At 37.6% G+C, this 17,717-nt stretch overlaps 1 protein-coding gene across 1 annotated transcript in view; it reads right to left on the minus strand.

Moving 5' to 3' along the window:
• INPP4B (inositol polyphosphate-4-phosphatase type II B) overlaps positions 1–17,717 on the minus strand; it is a 169,076-nt gene that overhangs the window by 19,778 nt on the left and 131,581 nt on the right. Inside the window, exons 18-23 of the mRNA XM_058803042.1 lie at positions 16,496–16,619; positions 15,460–15,577; positions 13,651–13,791; positions 11,008–11,105; positions 7,253–7,365; positions 5,264–5,418 (exon numbers count right to left, since the gene is read on the minus strand). Coding sequence (XP_058659025.1) covers positions 5,264–5,418; positions 7,253–7,365; positions 11,008–11,105; positions 13,651–13,791; positions 15,460–15,577; positions 16,496–16,619 — 749 coding nt within the window. The remainder of the gene's footprint in view (positions 1–5,263; positions 5,419–7,252; positions 7,366–11,007; positions 11,106–13,650; positions 13,792–15,459; positions 15,578–16,495; positions 16,620–17,717) is intronic.

Raw genomic sequence — 17,717 nt, forward strand, 5'->3', positions numbered from 1 at the left:
CCAGTAACTTCGGGAAGAAATTTCATGTTTGATAGCTTTAACTAGCTATTGTGTGCTACTACTGCCCTCTTACTCTCATTTCCTGCTTCTTTCTTATCTAAATTTTAGACTTGGCAGTGTTGTTCTTCCTGAGATTTAGCTGAACATGGCCAAAGCCATGGTAATTCAGCTGTAGGAATTGGATTTTCAACAGATAATGAACATGCATACAGGACTTTTCCCACACACTCTTCCAGGAAATTTAATTAAAGTGAAATATAACAGGAAGAAACCTGGTATTACTCAGTCTGGTGATTATAAAACATCTGGTTGTTGATCTCTGCTAAGACCAAGTTTTTCATGGAAGCTCTTAATAAGCAATAAAGCACTAAATGAATGAGAAAATTAATGAAGTTTTCCATAAGCAACTAGAAAAACCTCAAAAGTGAACACCAAACAACATTTTACAATAATCTAACTACTTGCATGCTAGCTTTGTCTAATCACAACAGGTGAATTCAGTTTTAGAAAACAAGATGGATGGCAGTTCAAAGCACCAAAACTGGACCTTACTGTTACTTAATGCCCAGGCTCCTATCAGTACATCAGGTGATGCAAATCATCTACAGCTCCCACCTCCAAATAGAGATGTTAAGTTTCTAAAGAGCCATATAGAATGATGTAAAAATCTATACTGGAAGTCAGGCTTGCCTTTTTAAAAGTTTTGTTTGCACTGTGCTTATACTTTTAAATGTAAAAGGAAAAGGTGGAGGAGGTCAGATGGGCTGGGAAAAAGTTGGAGGAGAACTTGTGGCTCCTCTTGTGTGTGACTCCTCATGTGCTGCATCTCCTGCCACAAGCTCACAGGGGCAGGGTGAAAGCTGGGAGATGGGTGAAGGGCACAGAGGGATTTGCACATGGATCATCCCTGCCTCTAATCCTGGCCCTTTGCTCCTCCTTCCTAGTCCATGTAGCAATTACAGCTCTGGTGTTTGGTACAGGCTCTTCCCTGGCCAACACCCAGAACACCTGAAAGTGCCTGATTAAAGAGATGTTACAGCTATTCCTCCTCCTCAACTCACTCATTTTTAATGTCCTCAAACAGCTCTTTAAAAAAGGAGATATTTTCTTTATAATTGGCTCATCAAAAGCCCAATACTTGTTGTCCAGATCATTCATTCTTTGAACTCGTGCTTCAGGGAGATTTTTGATAGGCAATTTATCTAAGACACCCTGAAATATCCTTAACCGTTTCAAGTGGAAACAGTGTGTGGCACATTGAGTCAAATTTTGTATTCAATGTCAGAAACACGTGACGGGTGTTGTGCCCAGCTCAGAACAATGATAAGGCTGACAGCATGGAGGATTCACCATAGACAGTGGATTTGTCATGGCCTTTGTTACTGCTTTGAGGCTTTATTGGAAACATGCCCAATGACAGGAGATCCTGAGGTTATTCATACCCACAGCCTCCAAAAGGGATCCTGTCACTGAAACAATAAAGCTAAATAGAGTCACAAAAGAAATAAATTTTAAAAAGGGAAAAAAATCTATTTTTTTTACAGAGCTACTTCATTATGCGTTGCCCACCAGTCCATCCTCCCTTAACAGTAGTCAGCTCTAAAGACCAAAAAAATAGAATCATGTGACAGATACTGCAATGAACTCAGGTAAACCAGTTTTGTGCCTCTCTGTCTCTTGGAATAGACTTAACACTGAATGATAGGAAACATTCAGGTATGAGTGAAGGGAAAAATAAGAATATTGATGCCTGCAAAAAGAGAATTGGAAGTGGCAGAGACATTATAAACAGGATTTTAATACGATGTGAATTACAAGCACTTGATACAGAGGGGATGATATATTGATTTTCCTCATTCTGAACTATGCCTGTCACTAAGATCAATGGAAGTCACAAACCTATATCAAGGAAATTATAATATGTGGAATTATTTATAGAATGGCTGCTGCAGGTACACATCAATTGCAGCATCATAATGGCCAGACTTATGACTGAGGACAAAGCCATCTATTACATATTGTAAATGATAAAGTGTGCATTGCCATCATTGCTTCATTTTCCACATTTTTCGTAAGTGAAAGAAAGAACTAATAGAAGGATTCTTGTACAGCCTTTTTTTATAAAGAAGCAACAGACATTGTAGAGTTTATCACTAAAAGACAACAATTCCACTTACAAACTAAGTCATTAAAAGAACAGCTACAGGCAGTATTTTCCAAAACAGTGTTATGCAATGTACACCAAAGCAAATATGCTGAAACTCTGGGAATCACTTCTGGATTGCTCAAAATTCTGGGCACCCTGAAGAAGCTGAAAAGCAGCGGCACACAGGAGTCCAGCATCTCCAAGCTGCTGGTGTCAAGAAAGCATGAACCTGTAAACACCTGCTTCCCTTTTCCACTGCAAAAGCTCTGTCACCACTGGCAGACAAAGAAAAAGTCTAATGGCTACACAGGCACCTTTATAATTTTCATATCTCAAAATTATGGCATTTCCAATAAAGTCTGCTTTTGAATCACCATTTACTTCTACAGCTCACTTAGTTTCACAGCAGTCTCTACCTCCCACTGTTAACTCTTACAAGAAGCCTTTCAAAGGTCAACTCAAACTGTTAGGATTCTAGATGGTAAAATTGAATTTTTCATGTCTACTTGTTCTTCTGAAAGGCTTAAAAGCAATTTGTGGCAATCAGCACAAAGGGATTTGATTGACAAAGTTTAACAAAGTGATCTAGAGAAGATTCATTGGGAAAAAAACTGCTAAAATTGCAAATTAAATGGCAAATAGTTTTTCTCTGTCTGCCCTTGAAGGAAAATAGGTTCTCTTCTTAGATGTGAAAATTTGGAATTCGGGAAGGAAAAAGAGGAATTTGGCTGGGGTTTTTTTATATTTTATTTTTAAACCTCTAGTATTGTGTTAGACTGATAGCAACCAGCATAGTTAGAAGATTTATTTCTTTATTATCCTGATGGTGCAAATTATTTTGTATGCTACTGCCACTACTGCAAAGCCTTTGCTTTAGTCCTCAGACAATCCTATCACCCAAGTCAATGTAACTCATTTTTCACCTACTTTAATTCAGTTCTGAAATTCATATACAGGGTAAGAGCAGGATAAAGCTTTTGTCGGTTTGAAACTACAGCATAACTGATAGATTTTACATTTTTGTAATGGTGCTTCAACCTCATATACCCATTTGCTTGTTTAATTTTTAAGTATTAGTCTGATTTTTTTGCCTTTACAACATTCTTCTGTGACTTCAAATTACTGTTGCCTGCAAATATAACTAATGTGTTAATCTTCTCAACTTTCAAATTAGCCACATGACATAAACCCACTCAAAGCCATTTATATTTTGATCTACAAAAACCTACTAGATTTTTTTACTAAGAAGTTCAGGTTTTTAAAAATTATATTTATGTCTGTGAAAATTTTCCAATCTCCTACTCTACTCAAAGCTATTCTAACATCATGGTGATTTTATGTAATTAAATTATTTTCCTGTCTGGTAACTTACTGTAGCTTACATACTTTTGTATTTATTGGAGACATACCAGAAAAAAAAAGCATTTGAAATGCCAACAAACAAAATTCACAGAAAACTCAGAATTCATTAATGATAAAATATGTAGTTATGAAAGACTGCACAAAACTCATTCACTCACTGAATCACTACAGAGACTGAGGGATTTATGCAAGGTGCAATACATCCAAAACAATACAGCTCAGTTCAACACACCACATCTCACTGCATTAGTAGCACTTGTGAACTCAACCTACAGCTAAGCCATCTCAGCTCATTTACTCTTTATAAAATTACCTTTTCTCTTTAGAACAGCTATCTTTGCCAAAGGGTTTATGTGGGCAAACCTACTATATTAATCTACACATTAAGCACCTATTCTGGCAATAATAAATATGAAGGTCCAGAATTACCCATTACAGACCGTAAACAGGATTGTTTACTTGTTAGGATCTTTATAAATCCACCATACAAACAATTTGTGTTTAAGAAAAGTCCAAGATATGATTCAGTTACTTCTTTGCAGGCTGACCAAAATATTTTCTATTAGTTTTGCAGTGACCTTTGTTATATGTTATTCTAGCGTCGGCGATACACATTTTAAAACTCCTCTTGATAATGTAATTAGAACTGTTATTATATGATTAAAACTATATGATTAAGCTCATTAAAACCAATGATGAAAGTTTCTTTAAATAATCTAGCATGTGGATTAATTTTATGATTGAAATTTGTTTGCTCAAGAAGGTTCTTTTATTCATCAAAGACTCGGGTAATGAAAAATCTTTACATCTTTTAATTACACATTCCTGATAATATCAGCCTCAATTTCTGCATAGTTGCAATTTAGAATAAAACATGTTTTAATTCACTTCTTCTAAAGCGCAGTAAAGATTTCATCAGGTATTAGTGGCAAACACCACCAGTCCAAACCTACTTGGATGTTTCTTTTCAATAACGTGACTAGTAAGAATTGCCATGTGTAATAAATGTTTCTTTTGCTTTCTCAGTATTTGTGTAGATGTCAAACAAATAATTTAATGACTGTGCAAATGGTTTTTAAAATACCCTCAAAACTGAAATATAACTTTTTTTAAAAGCAACTGCTGCTCAGACTACTGCTCATATTCTACAGTCGGTGAGCTGACCCTTGCAAGATTTCACATATCTGTCTCACAAACTGTTAATGACAGATAAAACACACTGCTGCAAAGAGCCTGCCCTGAGGTGACCCAGCAGCACTCAGGCTGCTGCTCAGGCAGGCCTGGGCTGTGCTGGGCACTCAGAACCAGCCTGGGCTCTGCTGGGCACTCAGAACCAGCCTCAGGCCCCGTGCGCCGGCAACCCTGGCCTGGGCTCTGCTGGGCACTCAGAACCAGCCTGGGCTCTGCTGGGCACTCAGAGCCAGCCTCAGACCCTGTGCACAGCCAGGCCCGGGCTCTGCTGGGCACTCAGAACCAGCCTGGGCTCTGCTGGGCACTCAGAGCCAGCCTCAGACCCTGTGCACAGCCAGGCCCGGGCTCTGCTGGGCACTCAGAACCAGCCTGGGCTCTGCTGGGCACTCAGAGCCAGCCTCAGACCCTGTGCACAGCCAGGCCCGGGCTCTGCTGGGCACTCAGAACCAGCCTCAGACCCTGTGTGCCCGTGGCCCTGGGCTCTGCTGGGCACTCAGAACCAACCTCAGGCCCTGTTCGCTGGCAGCCCTGGCCTGGCTCAGAGCTCCATGGAGCCCCACCTACCTCCTCATGCAATCCAGCGCCCGGATGAAGAAGTCTTTGTGCAGCTGGTGCTCGTCCCTCAGGATGGAGCACTGCTCCAGTGTCACTGACATGGATGTCCTGTCTTTGGCACTCTTGCAGCAGGTGAAGCGCACTCCGTTCAGCTTGCGGCAAATCTGAAACACGGGCAGGCCCCACAGGTCAGCCCTTCCTTCCTACCAGGCTGTGCAGCCCTACAGCTCTGCAAGCCCAGGGAGGGCATCCAGACAGCTACAGCACTTCTCAAGAAGAAAACACCTTCTAGAAGTTAGTACCAGTGCACTGAATTCCTGAATTTGACATGGGACTTTTATAACTATAAAAGAAACAGTTCCTTCACTGTTTCCTCACCGAATGTAGCAACTGCCCTGTTCAATGAAAGCTAAATTGTCTGAATATCTGATGAATAAAGATATGGTAAGTCTTAACTCACAAACATGAATGTAGCAGACTAACTTCTTGTGAAAGTATGGAGTCAGACACATCTAACTTACATAGTTTTTATTTTCAACAGGTAAACTGTTCAATGTATGGCTCACAATTAATAAAGTTTAACAAATTGCTGCCATGGATTGTCTACTTTCGCTTATACTTTAAAAAAGTTATAACACATAAAGGAAACATGACATTTTGGAGGATGATTCCTCCTCTTAGGAATCAATCTGTGGTTGTACCATTCCATTAGTTTATACCATGGTTTCAAATGATATTTTACTAGAAAAAGAAAAATTGAAGGAGAGCTTCTGTGCCCAAATGTGGGTCTACCTTTCCCCAGATAAAACCTATCCTGAGAAAAGGTAATATTTTGCTTACACCTATCCCTGGGGAATCATAGGTGTAATGGTACGAAACCTCAAAATGTTTGTGAGAATGCAGCAAGGCAATAAACTACAGCAGGAATCACAAAAAGAAACTTCCCACATTGGCTATCATGGGAGAGCTCACAGGATGAACTGGAACATGAACTGGAACATGACCAGTGTCAGTTCAGCAAATAAGTGTTTCTTCATCTAATGCTAATTGCATTCTTAGAAATTCTATTAAAATCAAAAAATACTATTAAATTCTATAAAAATAAAAAAATACTTAGAGCCTTTAAGTTCTTTGTGATACCATGGTGAGGACAATCTCAAAAGTTTAATTTAGGGAATCAATTAAGGGAATCTTACTTAGAATCCAAAGAGGTACAAGATAGTGAAGGAGAACCTATGAGTGTTTCTTCCATCATATAATTTAAAATTTTAAAAGCTAAATCTGTTTCAAAATTTGAACAGTTGCACTGGGATTTAAAACAAGTACTATATGATAATCTTCTTAAATAATTATGTGAAAGAACTGTTTCATTGAAGAGATTAATTCTCTTTGCGCTAGTATCTTTGGAAGTCCCCGATTCATTGGGGCTATTTGATGTGAATGAGTCCTAAAAAAAATTTAAAATATTAAAAAATCATTTATAAAATACGGTAAAAAAATCCCAGGTAATTATTCTGGATGACTGATGGGCTCATATGTGGAATCTTGTACTTCCACTGCAATAAAAAAGTGATATTGCACAGCTACTGCACTGACAAAGTTTTCTTCTTACATCTTTTTCAATAAATAAATGGAATATAGAATAACAATGTGTAGATCACTTGGACAAGAAATACACATTTCAGAAAGTTAAAGTAAGGGAACCAAGCAATCATGTCCCACATCATACCTCAAGGACACTAAAAAAATTCTTTTGAGTAATTTTATATTATCAAAGAAGAGATATCAAACAAATCACTCAAATTCTAGCAGGTTCTACCAGTTTAAAAAGTGAGAAAAAGAAATTGTCTGCAAAAAACTATTACAGCACATCTGCCTCCTTTAACCAGTGAGTTTTCCAGTCATTTCCTTAAAATCCATTGCACTTACAATGTCAGCAAGCTTATGAAAATGAGTTTATGATTAGTTCATCAATTTCATTGAAACAAGAGAGCTCACCGTTGCAGCCAGCCACATGATTTCTACATTCTTTCTCTTTTTGGCCTGGATATTTTGATGAAGACTTTCTAGCAATCCCTTTAAATCATTTTGTTCTTGAAAATGTGGTAAACCTGGGAAAAAAGGACGAAAAAAGTTGCTCATTTTGATAAGGTTGGTGATATGATTGTCCTGACTAAAGAATGCTCATGGTAAAGAACAGGTCTATTATTTACAGCCTTGTTTTGGAACACAGGATAGAAATTACCAGCTAAATATTTAAGGAATAAGCAAACCTTATGTCTTTTGAGTATTGCCTTGTCGTCCCTAAGATCTTCATGTGGAAATTTAAAGTATCTTCAACCTTTATCTTATAAATGGATGGTGAAAAACAAAATCAAATCTCTGCTGTAGTTCTGTTCATCAGCTATTACAGACATTCAAAAGAAATCAGAAAAATAAAAAAACCTGAGTGTATTACAACCTGCTTTGATGGGATGATTATTTTTTAATTTTAAAGTCAAAAATTTTGGTTTTGTTTTCAAATTGAAACATCTAATTATTGTTTTAAAATGTGCCTTAGATTTTTCTTTAATGTAAGATAAGGGTTAAACAGCACTTAGTATCCCCTCTAAAAAGTAACAAAGTATATTTCTCCTGAAATTAGGTGGGGCTTTATTTTGAAGTAGAAAATAATTTCAAGTTTGCTTAAAATCCAAAAATTTACCTGCTTGTTCTGGGTATGGCATTTAAGTTGAAGTTTAATTTATACTACATCTCCAGCAAAAATTCAAGAGTAGGCAATTTAATTTCCCCCTCTGTTTCATATGTATATAGAGGAGGGATTTTTCTAATGTTGCATTTATCCTTGCTAGTTCTGAAAATCAATAAAAACATGCAGAATCTGTTTTTTGAAATTATTTCTTCTCATGGTGGCAAAGTAAAAAGAATTTAAATCATAGTTATCACCAAATAAAGGGGCCAGAATCAAGTGAAACAAAGTCAAACTAAATTGATCAATGGATTTCTTCAAGCAGAGAAAGTAAATTATCCATCCAGTGAGGGGAAAAAAACCCCACAACCCAAGCCCCAAACCCAAGTCCAAAGACTTATACTCAATGGAAAGAATAAAAATGAGGGAAGCATTAATGAAGGTCAATATCCATTCTCCTAACGTGATCCAAGTTGGAATGATCCCTCTCATCAACAGGCTTTTACCTTTTACATCTAATAAATTCTGTAGTTTCCCTTATCCATGATTCATAGTAAGAAGTACTTTAAATATATTCAAAAAGAACTAAGTTGCTTCAGTCATACTGTGCTGTCTAAAAAAACTCACAAACAAACAATTAAAAAAGAAGAAGGAGGAAAATGTACATCCAGAATCTGTTTTGCAATAATTTTAATGTGGATTGTTTTACCTCTGTATTACAAGCTCTGATTGTACATTAGATAATGTAGAGCACATAAAACCACATCACACTCTGCTAGACTATTACACTTATGGGTGCATCTGTTTCTTTAAAACAGAGAGCACAAAATGACAAAGATGCTTTGAGATGATGCAAATGTATCACTAAACATTCTATTGCTTCCAGCAGCTTTCCTTTGGGTCACAGCAGAAAACGTGACATCTCAGAGAGCCTCCTAATTCACAGTACTGCCAAATGGGTTGCACCTTGACTGGAAATGACCAATTGCCTAAACTCCTTGGGTCCCCCACAGTACCAAACCACCAAATCAGGCTAATAAGGGGGAGGAGCCTGGAAATACCAAACAGCCTTGTTGTTTTCAGGTAATTATGGACTACTAAACAACTATCTTACGTTTTTGGGCCCTTACTGTCTTAGTATTTCTATAAAAGCAGTACCATTTTGGTGCTTCAATCAGAGCTATATTTGTTCAGCATTTTTGGTAAGAACCTTGCTGGAAACATGCTCTTATTTTCAGTTTCTGCTAAAAGAATTTAAGAGGTTAACAAATGGGTAAATGACAAAGTGTATGTTCATCTTAAAGACAGAAAGTCAGTGGATGCTTAGTTACAAGCAAGACTATTATTGCCAAGGAGAAATACAGACACAAGAGGAAAACTAACAGCAAAGGTGGCAATACCTTTCAGGTAGTGAAAAATTGAATTCTTTGAAAGGGAATATATGAATGAGGCAGCAGGCCAGGGAGGCTGCCAAGGGTGGATCCAACACCCTGGCAAATAGGGCTGCAAATGCTCAAATTCTGTTGGGCTTTTTGAGCACTGTTTGGAACTGACAGCTTTGGGAACACAGTCCTGCATTTATTTTGTAGCACAGATTTGGCATTATAGGAAATTATCTGGATAGGTGGGACAAAACCATCAAAAAGCCATCAATATTGAATGCCTCTCACTTGGCCCCAGCACCAGCGTTGCTGCCAGCCTTGTATGGAGGTTTGTCTTCCAGAGGCGGGGGAACAGGAGTGGGATTAAGTCCTGCCACAAATGAACAAGTCTGAGAGCTTCCCTTTTTCCCCAGGGCTGTTTTAAAAGGCACATTTCTCCAAGGCAAAAGAGTGACTCTGTATACTGGCAGGCAGCTACTGGGAAGGGCAGTGGAACCAAAAGGTGCTTTATGTTCCATAAAAAATTGTATAAAGAAGAGACTGAGTTCTTAAAGGTAAAGAAAAAAAGCAAGAAAGTTATAATAACCAGAAAATACATGAACTAGACACAATTAGTTCTCAAAAGCCTTCACAATCTGAAAGAAGTCCAGGAACTGTGTGGCTCACTAATAATCCTTCAGGAAGGCAGTACAAGTTTAAATTGTATTAATGAAAAGTAGCCAATACTGTCTGCATGCAAATTTTTGCTTTTATAAAATAAAATCCATTTATGAGGTAGCAGATCTACCTTAGCCCTAACCTGCATGAGGTTAGTTTTTCGAGGATGTTTTCTTAGCAAGATTCCCCTCAATTAATCACCTAACTTATTGTATGAGTTTCTCTGTAGACATCCTGGAAATAAATACTAGGTCTGTGGGTGGATGGATGGGCATCCTGCCCACCATTTAGGAAGGGCTTTTGTTTCTGTCAAAATGATTAACAAATTAAAATCATCCTGATATAAGAGATAAACATGTATACATACGCATGTGATGTATCAAACTTTTACATAGCATTTAAACATCAGGCAGTTAAATCTCCCACATTTGGGACTATAGTTTGGGCATTAAAACTAACAGGATTCGATTGATGCAGATGTTTTCTTCAGTCCTTGCCTCTGGCAATCAGAGTAACAGCATAGAAATGTTTATGTTTATAATACAGAAGTGCTATAGAAGTGGAATACAGGGCCTATTCCAATGAAACCTTATCATTCATATAATGATGATGTGGCTCATTGCTTGTATTTGATCTGCAGATTTCTCCATGGTTCACCAAACCTCAACATATTTTCAGAATAAGAACAGAGGGTATGACTGAAGCTGATGAAATTTCCCACCAAGCATTTATGTAAAAATACAGTAGGTACAGACTGTCCTCTACATGAAATATTAAGAAACTTATTATTTTAATAACTTAAAATAGCTGTTCAGTTCATCATTCCTCTGTTTCATTTTCTCTGTAGTTTCTGCTGTGGCACAGGGCCTGAAATCACTCCTGAGCCCAGCGGGGTCATGTACAGGTACAAAATGTTTAAATTTATGGAACAAGTTATGGGATTCTGCTAATATTACTGTCTTATAACCTTCTAACTACTCAAAGCTTTTCAAACCTATTTGGACATTGCATTATTTTGTACTCACAATCAGGAGGCATTTTTTCTGTAAATAACTTGTAATATTCTTTGAGAAGTTCTAAGTTTTCCTGGTTAATGTTTTCCTGCAAAGTGGTATCTCCAAACCTATGAAAATACACAATAAATTATGAAAAAAACCCAAAACCCACAAACAACAACAAAAGATAAATTATCCTTCATAGTTATTTCTTTGCATAAAGAAATAACTTTGGTGCTAAATGCATTAGATTTTGTCAAACATGCAGTAGTTAAGTTCTTGTATGCTTTGGAATTAATTTTTGGAAAAGAGATCATCACTGATGCATACTTCTTCCAAAAGTTTATTAACAAAGCAATCTATTTACAAACATGCAATAAGGCACTTATTCTTTTCCCCTCACAAATCTTGAATAAATGGAAAGGCACTTTGGGGGAATTCCAATTCCAAAATTGGGTACCACAGGCAGAGAACACCAACTGCTCCATCTCTTAGTGCTGCTACTGCTTCAGCATATCAATTTCTGTAAGAGCTGGATAATATGGAAGTGACACAAGATGGAAGAGAAGCTTATCTACAAAATAACTATAGCTATAAAAACAAATATCTTTCTCTCTGAGATCAAGATTTCTACAACAGCCACATTTCACATGCCAAGAAACTAAATCTCATGGTACTACAGGAGATATGATTGTAAAGACACAAATGTCCCCATGACAGTTAGGCCAAAGTTTTGAAATTCATCTTTAGAATAGATTTGAAACAGGAATGGAGGAGTACAGGAAGAGAGGCATGGGCAGATAAGTGAGAAACTCAGAGAGAAGGGGACACAGATCAGAAGATACCAAATATGCTACTAAATTGGGAACAGGGGAAGCAAATATTTCAACAGGCCACAGGGAGAAGATGTAACTACTTCCTCAGTAGCCATTGCTGCACTGTCACATGAGAACATTTCTTTTAAATTGGAAATATTCAAGTGTATTCTATCAAAAAACAAATTAAACGATTTTTTTTCTAATAGAGTAACATTTCCTAGAAATTTGCCACAAAAATGTTTTTATATTCTCAGATTCTTTATCCCACAAACCCCTGCATATTTTTAGCCATAAATCATGTGTGGTGTTTTCAGTCTCAAAAACAAATGTACAACTTTAGGAGTTAAGCAGCATTTTGAATTAAGACAAAAACAGACTGTAACTGCATGCATTAAAGCTGCTTCTGCATTGAACTTATTTTCTTGGTAGATATTAGTATATATCCATATTTATAAATATGTGGCTATTTTGTTTTCTCCTATGGCTTTCTTTGCACACAATGTAAAATGACCACTGGGAACAACACTTCCTGCCACTTCACTTGCAAGCCAGGCATCTTTTCATACCAACTCCTCTACAAGCCCCCAGGTAACCAGGCTATTTCTAAATGTAGTCAAATTTTTCCTCAGACCATTCATAACTCAGTCCTTCCTGTCTATCTCACTCGTGTAAGCTCCCACCAGCCTGCTTCTTGCTGACCACATCATGTCTTATCTCTTATTTTTTGAGTGTCCCACTCAGAACCGTCATGACTGATTTTGTTGGTTTTGCACATTATGAGTTTGGCCACGTCACTCCTCTCAGCACTTTCCTCTTTATGGCATCAAGAATAACCTATTTTCATTTTCAAGAAGTTTCCAAGTTCTCTAACCAGCTATCCAGCTCTTTCACAGTAAAGTGCCAGATTTTACTGTCTTTAGATTCAGTCTATGTCTCCCATTTCAATTTTCTGCCTAAATTTTCTCACATATCACCACTCAACTTGGAAAAGTGTCCCATAAACATTCACAAAGCTACCTGATGGCATTCTTTAGTAGACTTCTTTAAAAGACTGGGTTTACTTGGCTGTCTACAGTGAACAGGAGATAAAATCCTGTGGTGTTTAGCTTCTTGCCTATTACCCAGGTTAAGGATTTTCACTGTCTCCCTCCATTACTCCAGCTACAGCTTTGCTATAAGCTTTTGGCTTAAAGCAAATGCAACCTCAAGATAAGCATTAGGTATTTTGGATGCTCTGTTAATAAAACTTCTTTTCTTCTAGCTGCTTTTAACAAAGTAGCTGTCTGTATTGACATCTTGACTTCTACCTTGCAGTTTTAGCCCTGCATAAATGTGGTAATTTAACATGACTGACAGATACCCTTCTCTTGGAAGAGAAAATTAATACATTGGTGAATCCATGACTATTATTATACTAATTAATTGGTTTCCAGCAATCTGTTGCAGAGGAGTACTAATTTCTCTAGCTTATCACTTGTTTGGTCTCTTCAAACCGATCTTCAAATGTAAGAACTTTGAATTTTCAAACTTGTGTGAGAATTTCAGAGTACTGCATACAACCAAAATTCTGCGTCTGAAATAGAAATCCATTTTGCATCTGTATCCAAGAGAAACATGGCACCAACTCTGTGAAACGAAGCCCTGCTTATGATCTTATCTTCATCTGGACTTTTTCACTGTTCTACATTGCTTCATAGCTTGTGTTTATTTCCTTTAATACCTTTGAAAATACACACTGAGTCAATGTGAGATTGTCTAAGAGCAAATAACAAAGAAGATTTGTTTCTAATCCTGAGAGATAGCCTGTACCAGCATGGAGTACTTGGACAGAAAATGCAACGTGACTTCCCCTTACCTCTCTGCCAGTGTTTGCTGCTCATTGATTCCAACATTAAAGAGCACTGGATACATGCGAAGAAGCTTTCCCTCTTTAATCTCTTGTGGCAGCAGCTCAAACATCTTTGCTGGGAGCTGGACCTCTATAATGTAATGTTCACTAGGAAAAATGAAAACAAGAGTGAGGATGGGGTTCTTGATTGTCAGGAAAAGTTTCTTCAGCCAGAGAATGGTTGAGCAGGTTGAACTGGCTCCCCTGGGAAGTGTCACAGCACCAAGCCTCACAGAGTTCAAGAAGCATCTGAACCCTCAGGAACAGGGTGTGATTCTTGGGAAGCCCTGTGCAAGGCCAGGAGTTGAACTTGGTGATGCATATGGGTCCCTTCTAACTCAAAATATTCTGTGATCCTGTAAAGAATGTTCCAAAAGCGCAGGTTTTGGCCTCTAATAAAAGAATGTGAGTTCCTGAACAGAATTTCACCTCCCCTGGGTGGCTGGTGTCTACCACCCACACCAGATGATCAGTGCACTGCTAGACAGTGCCACACACTTTTGATGGATTTGTTTGTGTACACAGAATGTCAGGTTTAAGCACTTTCCTAGAAAAAACAATTACAAGCAAATATGCTGACTCTTCAAGATAAGAATTTGTAGTTTGATTTTTCTGTCTTGCATTTCTACAGTCTTTCATTTATTGAGCCATACCATATAACAACCAAAATAAAAATGGAGGGTTTCTAAAAAAATTATTAGAAAATAACTAGATTTTCACCTTTTCATCTTTTCACGGTTGACTTCCAATGCTGTTTGATAGGAGCAGTCTCATCACAGCTCTAAGAAGAATGGGACTCCTCCACGTAAACCTTGTAGATTTTATTTTTTAAATTTTTTAAATTTTAATTATTCCTAATGTATTGCCTACCATATTCCAGCCTTCCTGTTATTTATTCAATCCCTTCTCAGAAAGCCCATATGATGAGAGTGAATCATCCAGATTAATTAAGTAAATCAGTGGTGAAAGCCCCCTTCAGAGGAAACATATATTTTCTAAAAGTTCCTGCTTTTAGCTGAATTTAATTTACAGTCATCTTAAGAGCAATGATACTATTAAGGAAGTGACTTTTGCAAAATAAAAGTATTTGGAGCTTCAGATTAGAATAATAATAAAGATGAAAAATCCATTCCAATCTTGTTAACCCTCAAATAGCCAAAATTAATGGAGTATTGCAGTTTATGTCCTGACATTCAGCAGTATTCACATGAGATTCATAAAGGATAAGTGATTTTGTGCAAGGATTTCTGAGACTGCCTATGTCCTGTGTGATTTTCAGCAGCTAAAAAAGGCTTCCATTTTTAAAAGTGACTACTAAGTTTTTAATACTAAGTGGCATCGGAGTTTTTTGGTTTCCATCTTAAAAGTAATCAAGGCCTAACTCTTGGAACTGCAATTTCATTTCTCATGCTGAAATACAAATTCAGGTCATTCAAAAGCAAAGTTTCTCAGTTAGAGACCACATTTGTAAATAATGGCCTTGTCACCTGTCCAGGATTCAGTATCCATGTGTGAATAATGCACCAGCAGCTCTGCACAACACAGACATTGCTCAGATTAATCTGTATTAGTAACTGGAACTTTGGCTTTTTATCAGCAGAGTAACCCAGAGCCTACTGGCTTTTAGAATCCCTACTAACTCACCTTCTAAAAAGTAAAACAATGCACTTTCAATAAAACAGAATTCAGCAACAAGAAAACCATTAGACGGGTTTCATGGGCTACAGATTAAGACTGCAGCTCAGTTTCCTGGGCTCCAAGAAACAAAATTCTTACCGCCTTCCACTTATAATAGGCAAAAAATCTTCTGACTTGGCTTCAATTACTCTAAACATTACTTTCTGCAAATCTGAAATGCCCACAGCCATGTCTTCGAGCATCCCTGCTTCTTCACCTACATGAAAAGATTAAAGAGACTATTAACAGTGTTGGCAGATCAGTCACTGTATAGGTTAGGGCAAAGCAATATATTTTCCAGTCTGTGCATCTAAAAACCACAGTTCTAAACCCACATTACAGTAACCTACATAAAACCAGACTAATTTCTTGAACTGCTGACAATTCTGTGGCCTAAATGGTAACCATGAGTATTAAGCAATTCTGAAAATCAGCCTGCTCTATATAGGCATAAAATAACCTCAGAAAAGCCATTTTTGTCTGTTCTGAAAGTTTTCAAAAGGCTTTCCTGCTGATGGAGGACAAAGGTTTTGAGAATAAAAACAAGCGTCATGCAAAATGGAGAAGACAGCTATCTCCAAATGAGCAATTGCATAAAAAAGCCGCACAAATGCTAAATTCCTCTACTTTAGTCAAAATCTCTGATTCAGGGAATGATTCCAATAGATCCAGTTCAAAGTTTGAAACATAAGGCAATTTCTCCCTCCAAATTTCCTTTTTAATACATATCAAATAATGGCATCTGTAACAAACTATCAAACTGTTTTCAGGCTATCTTCACATTATCAGCACTGGGGATCAGGGCCAAGGCTGATAAAAGCAGTAAGTGTTTAAATCTTCTGTTTGCATTAGTTTTATAAACCTGGTATTTTGGGTCAGGTCTGCATGGAACAATAAGCAGGCCGTGTTCTCTGAGGAACTCAGAATGAAACAAATTAATAACTTTTGCTGCAGAATTAACAACACAGTATCAATTACTTCAGCTGTGCTATTATGTGCAAGTCTACTGTCTTGTAAGGACAATATTTGATTCAGCAAGCCAAATTATTGGAAACAGAGCAGAGGTTAAAATAAGAACTTCCTGGGTAACTTCTGGGCAGGGAGCATAAGAACTTTGTCCAAGAGCAACACTTACTGTATGTACTAAGGAGTCCTTCATACTGCACCAGCAATCCAACAGTGTGAAGCTGTTGTAAAAATCCTTGATCATGTAAACCTGTGTGCAATTTGATTACAAAACCACAGACCAATCCAGCCAGCTGCAAAGATAATTAAAACACATGCAACAGTGTTACAAGACAAACAGATACAAGACAAACATTTTAACTGTTACAAGACAAAGTTAAAATGAGGCTTGCTATCATTATACACAAGAGAGGTAGCACCTACATATTTGAGAAATCAGCTCAGGTATTTCTGTTTAGTGACTAAGTACATGATTTCATAATAATGTATTTTGATGGGGTTTTTTGGGGGTGTATAAAGTAGTGAAATATTCTGTTAAGGTATATTAGATAAGCTTAATTTGTTTTGTATCATTGTGTGTTATTTACACTGACATAAATAAGACCAGAACTTCACTTGTCAGGCTTCAAACATGCAAGACTGTGAATTATGATGTGAATTATGTGAATTAAACATGTGAATTATGATGGATTTGAAAGTGGTTCAACATCTAATGCAACTTAATCTCCTTGGCAGCTGCAACATACAACTTAAGAGAGAAATTAAGTGAAATATTTAGAAAAAAATCTATCTGAAAAAAACATGATATACAGGAGAAGACATAAAGAGCTTCAGTTATTTGCCAAGAAAAGACAGTTCTAAGGAAAGACATGCTAATAGTATTTAAACACTTAAAACACTGCTACAAACTGAAAACAAATAATCTCCTCCCTATTTCCAAGGTGACCAGGAGAAAAAACCTCCCTGCCTAGCCAGTACCCAGTGAGGCCACATCTAGAGTGCTGTGTTCAATTCTGGGCTCACTAGGACAAGAAAGACAAGGCGCTACTGGAGAGAGTCCAGAGAAGGAACACAAAGATGCTTTGGGTCTGGAGCATCTCTCTTATGAGGAGAGACTGCAGGAGCTGGGCTGTTCAGTCTGGAGAAGACTGAAGGGGATCTCATTAATGCACATAAATACCTCAAAGGTGAGTGCTAGGAGCAAGTGCCAGATTCTTTTCAATGGTCCCCAGCAGCAGGATGAGGAGCAAAGGCCATAAGCTAAAACACAAGACATTCCACCTCAACATGAGGAACAACTCCTTTACACTGAGGGTGGCAGAGCACTGGAACAGGCTGCCCAAGAAGAATTTGGAGTGCCCCTCTCTGCATACATTCCAACCCACCTGGGT

This window comes from Ammospiza caudacuta, chromosome 4, assembly GCF_027887145.1.
Source record: "Ammospiza caudacuta isolate bAmmCau1 chromosome 4, bAmmCau1.pri, whole genome shotgun sequence".
NCBI classification, from domain to species: Eukaryota; Metazoa; Chordata; class Aves; order Passeriformes; family Passerellidae; genus Ammospiza; species Ammospiza caudacuta.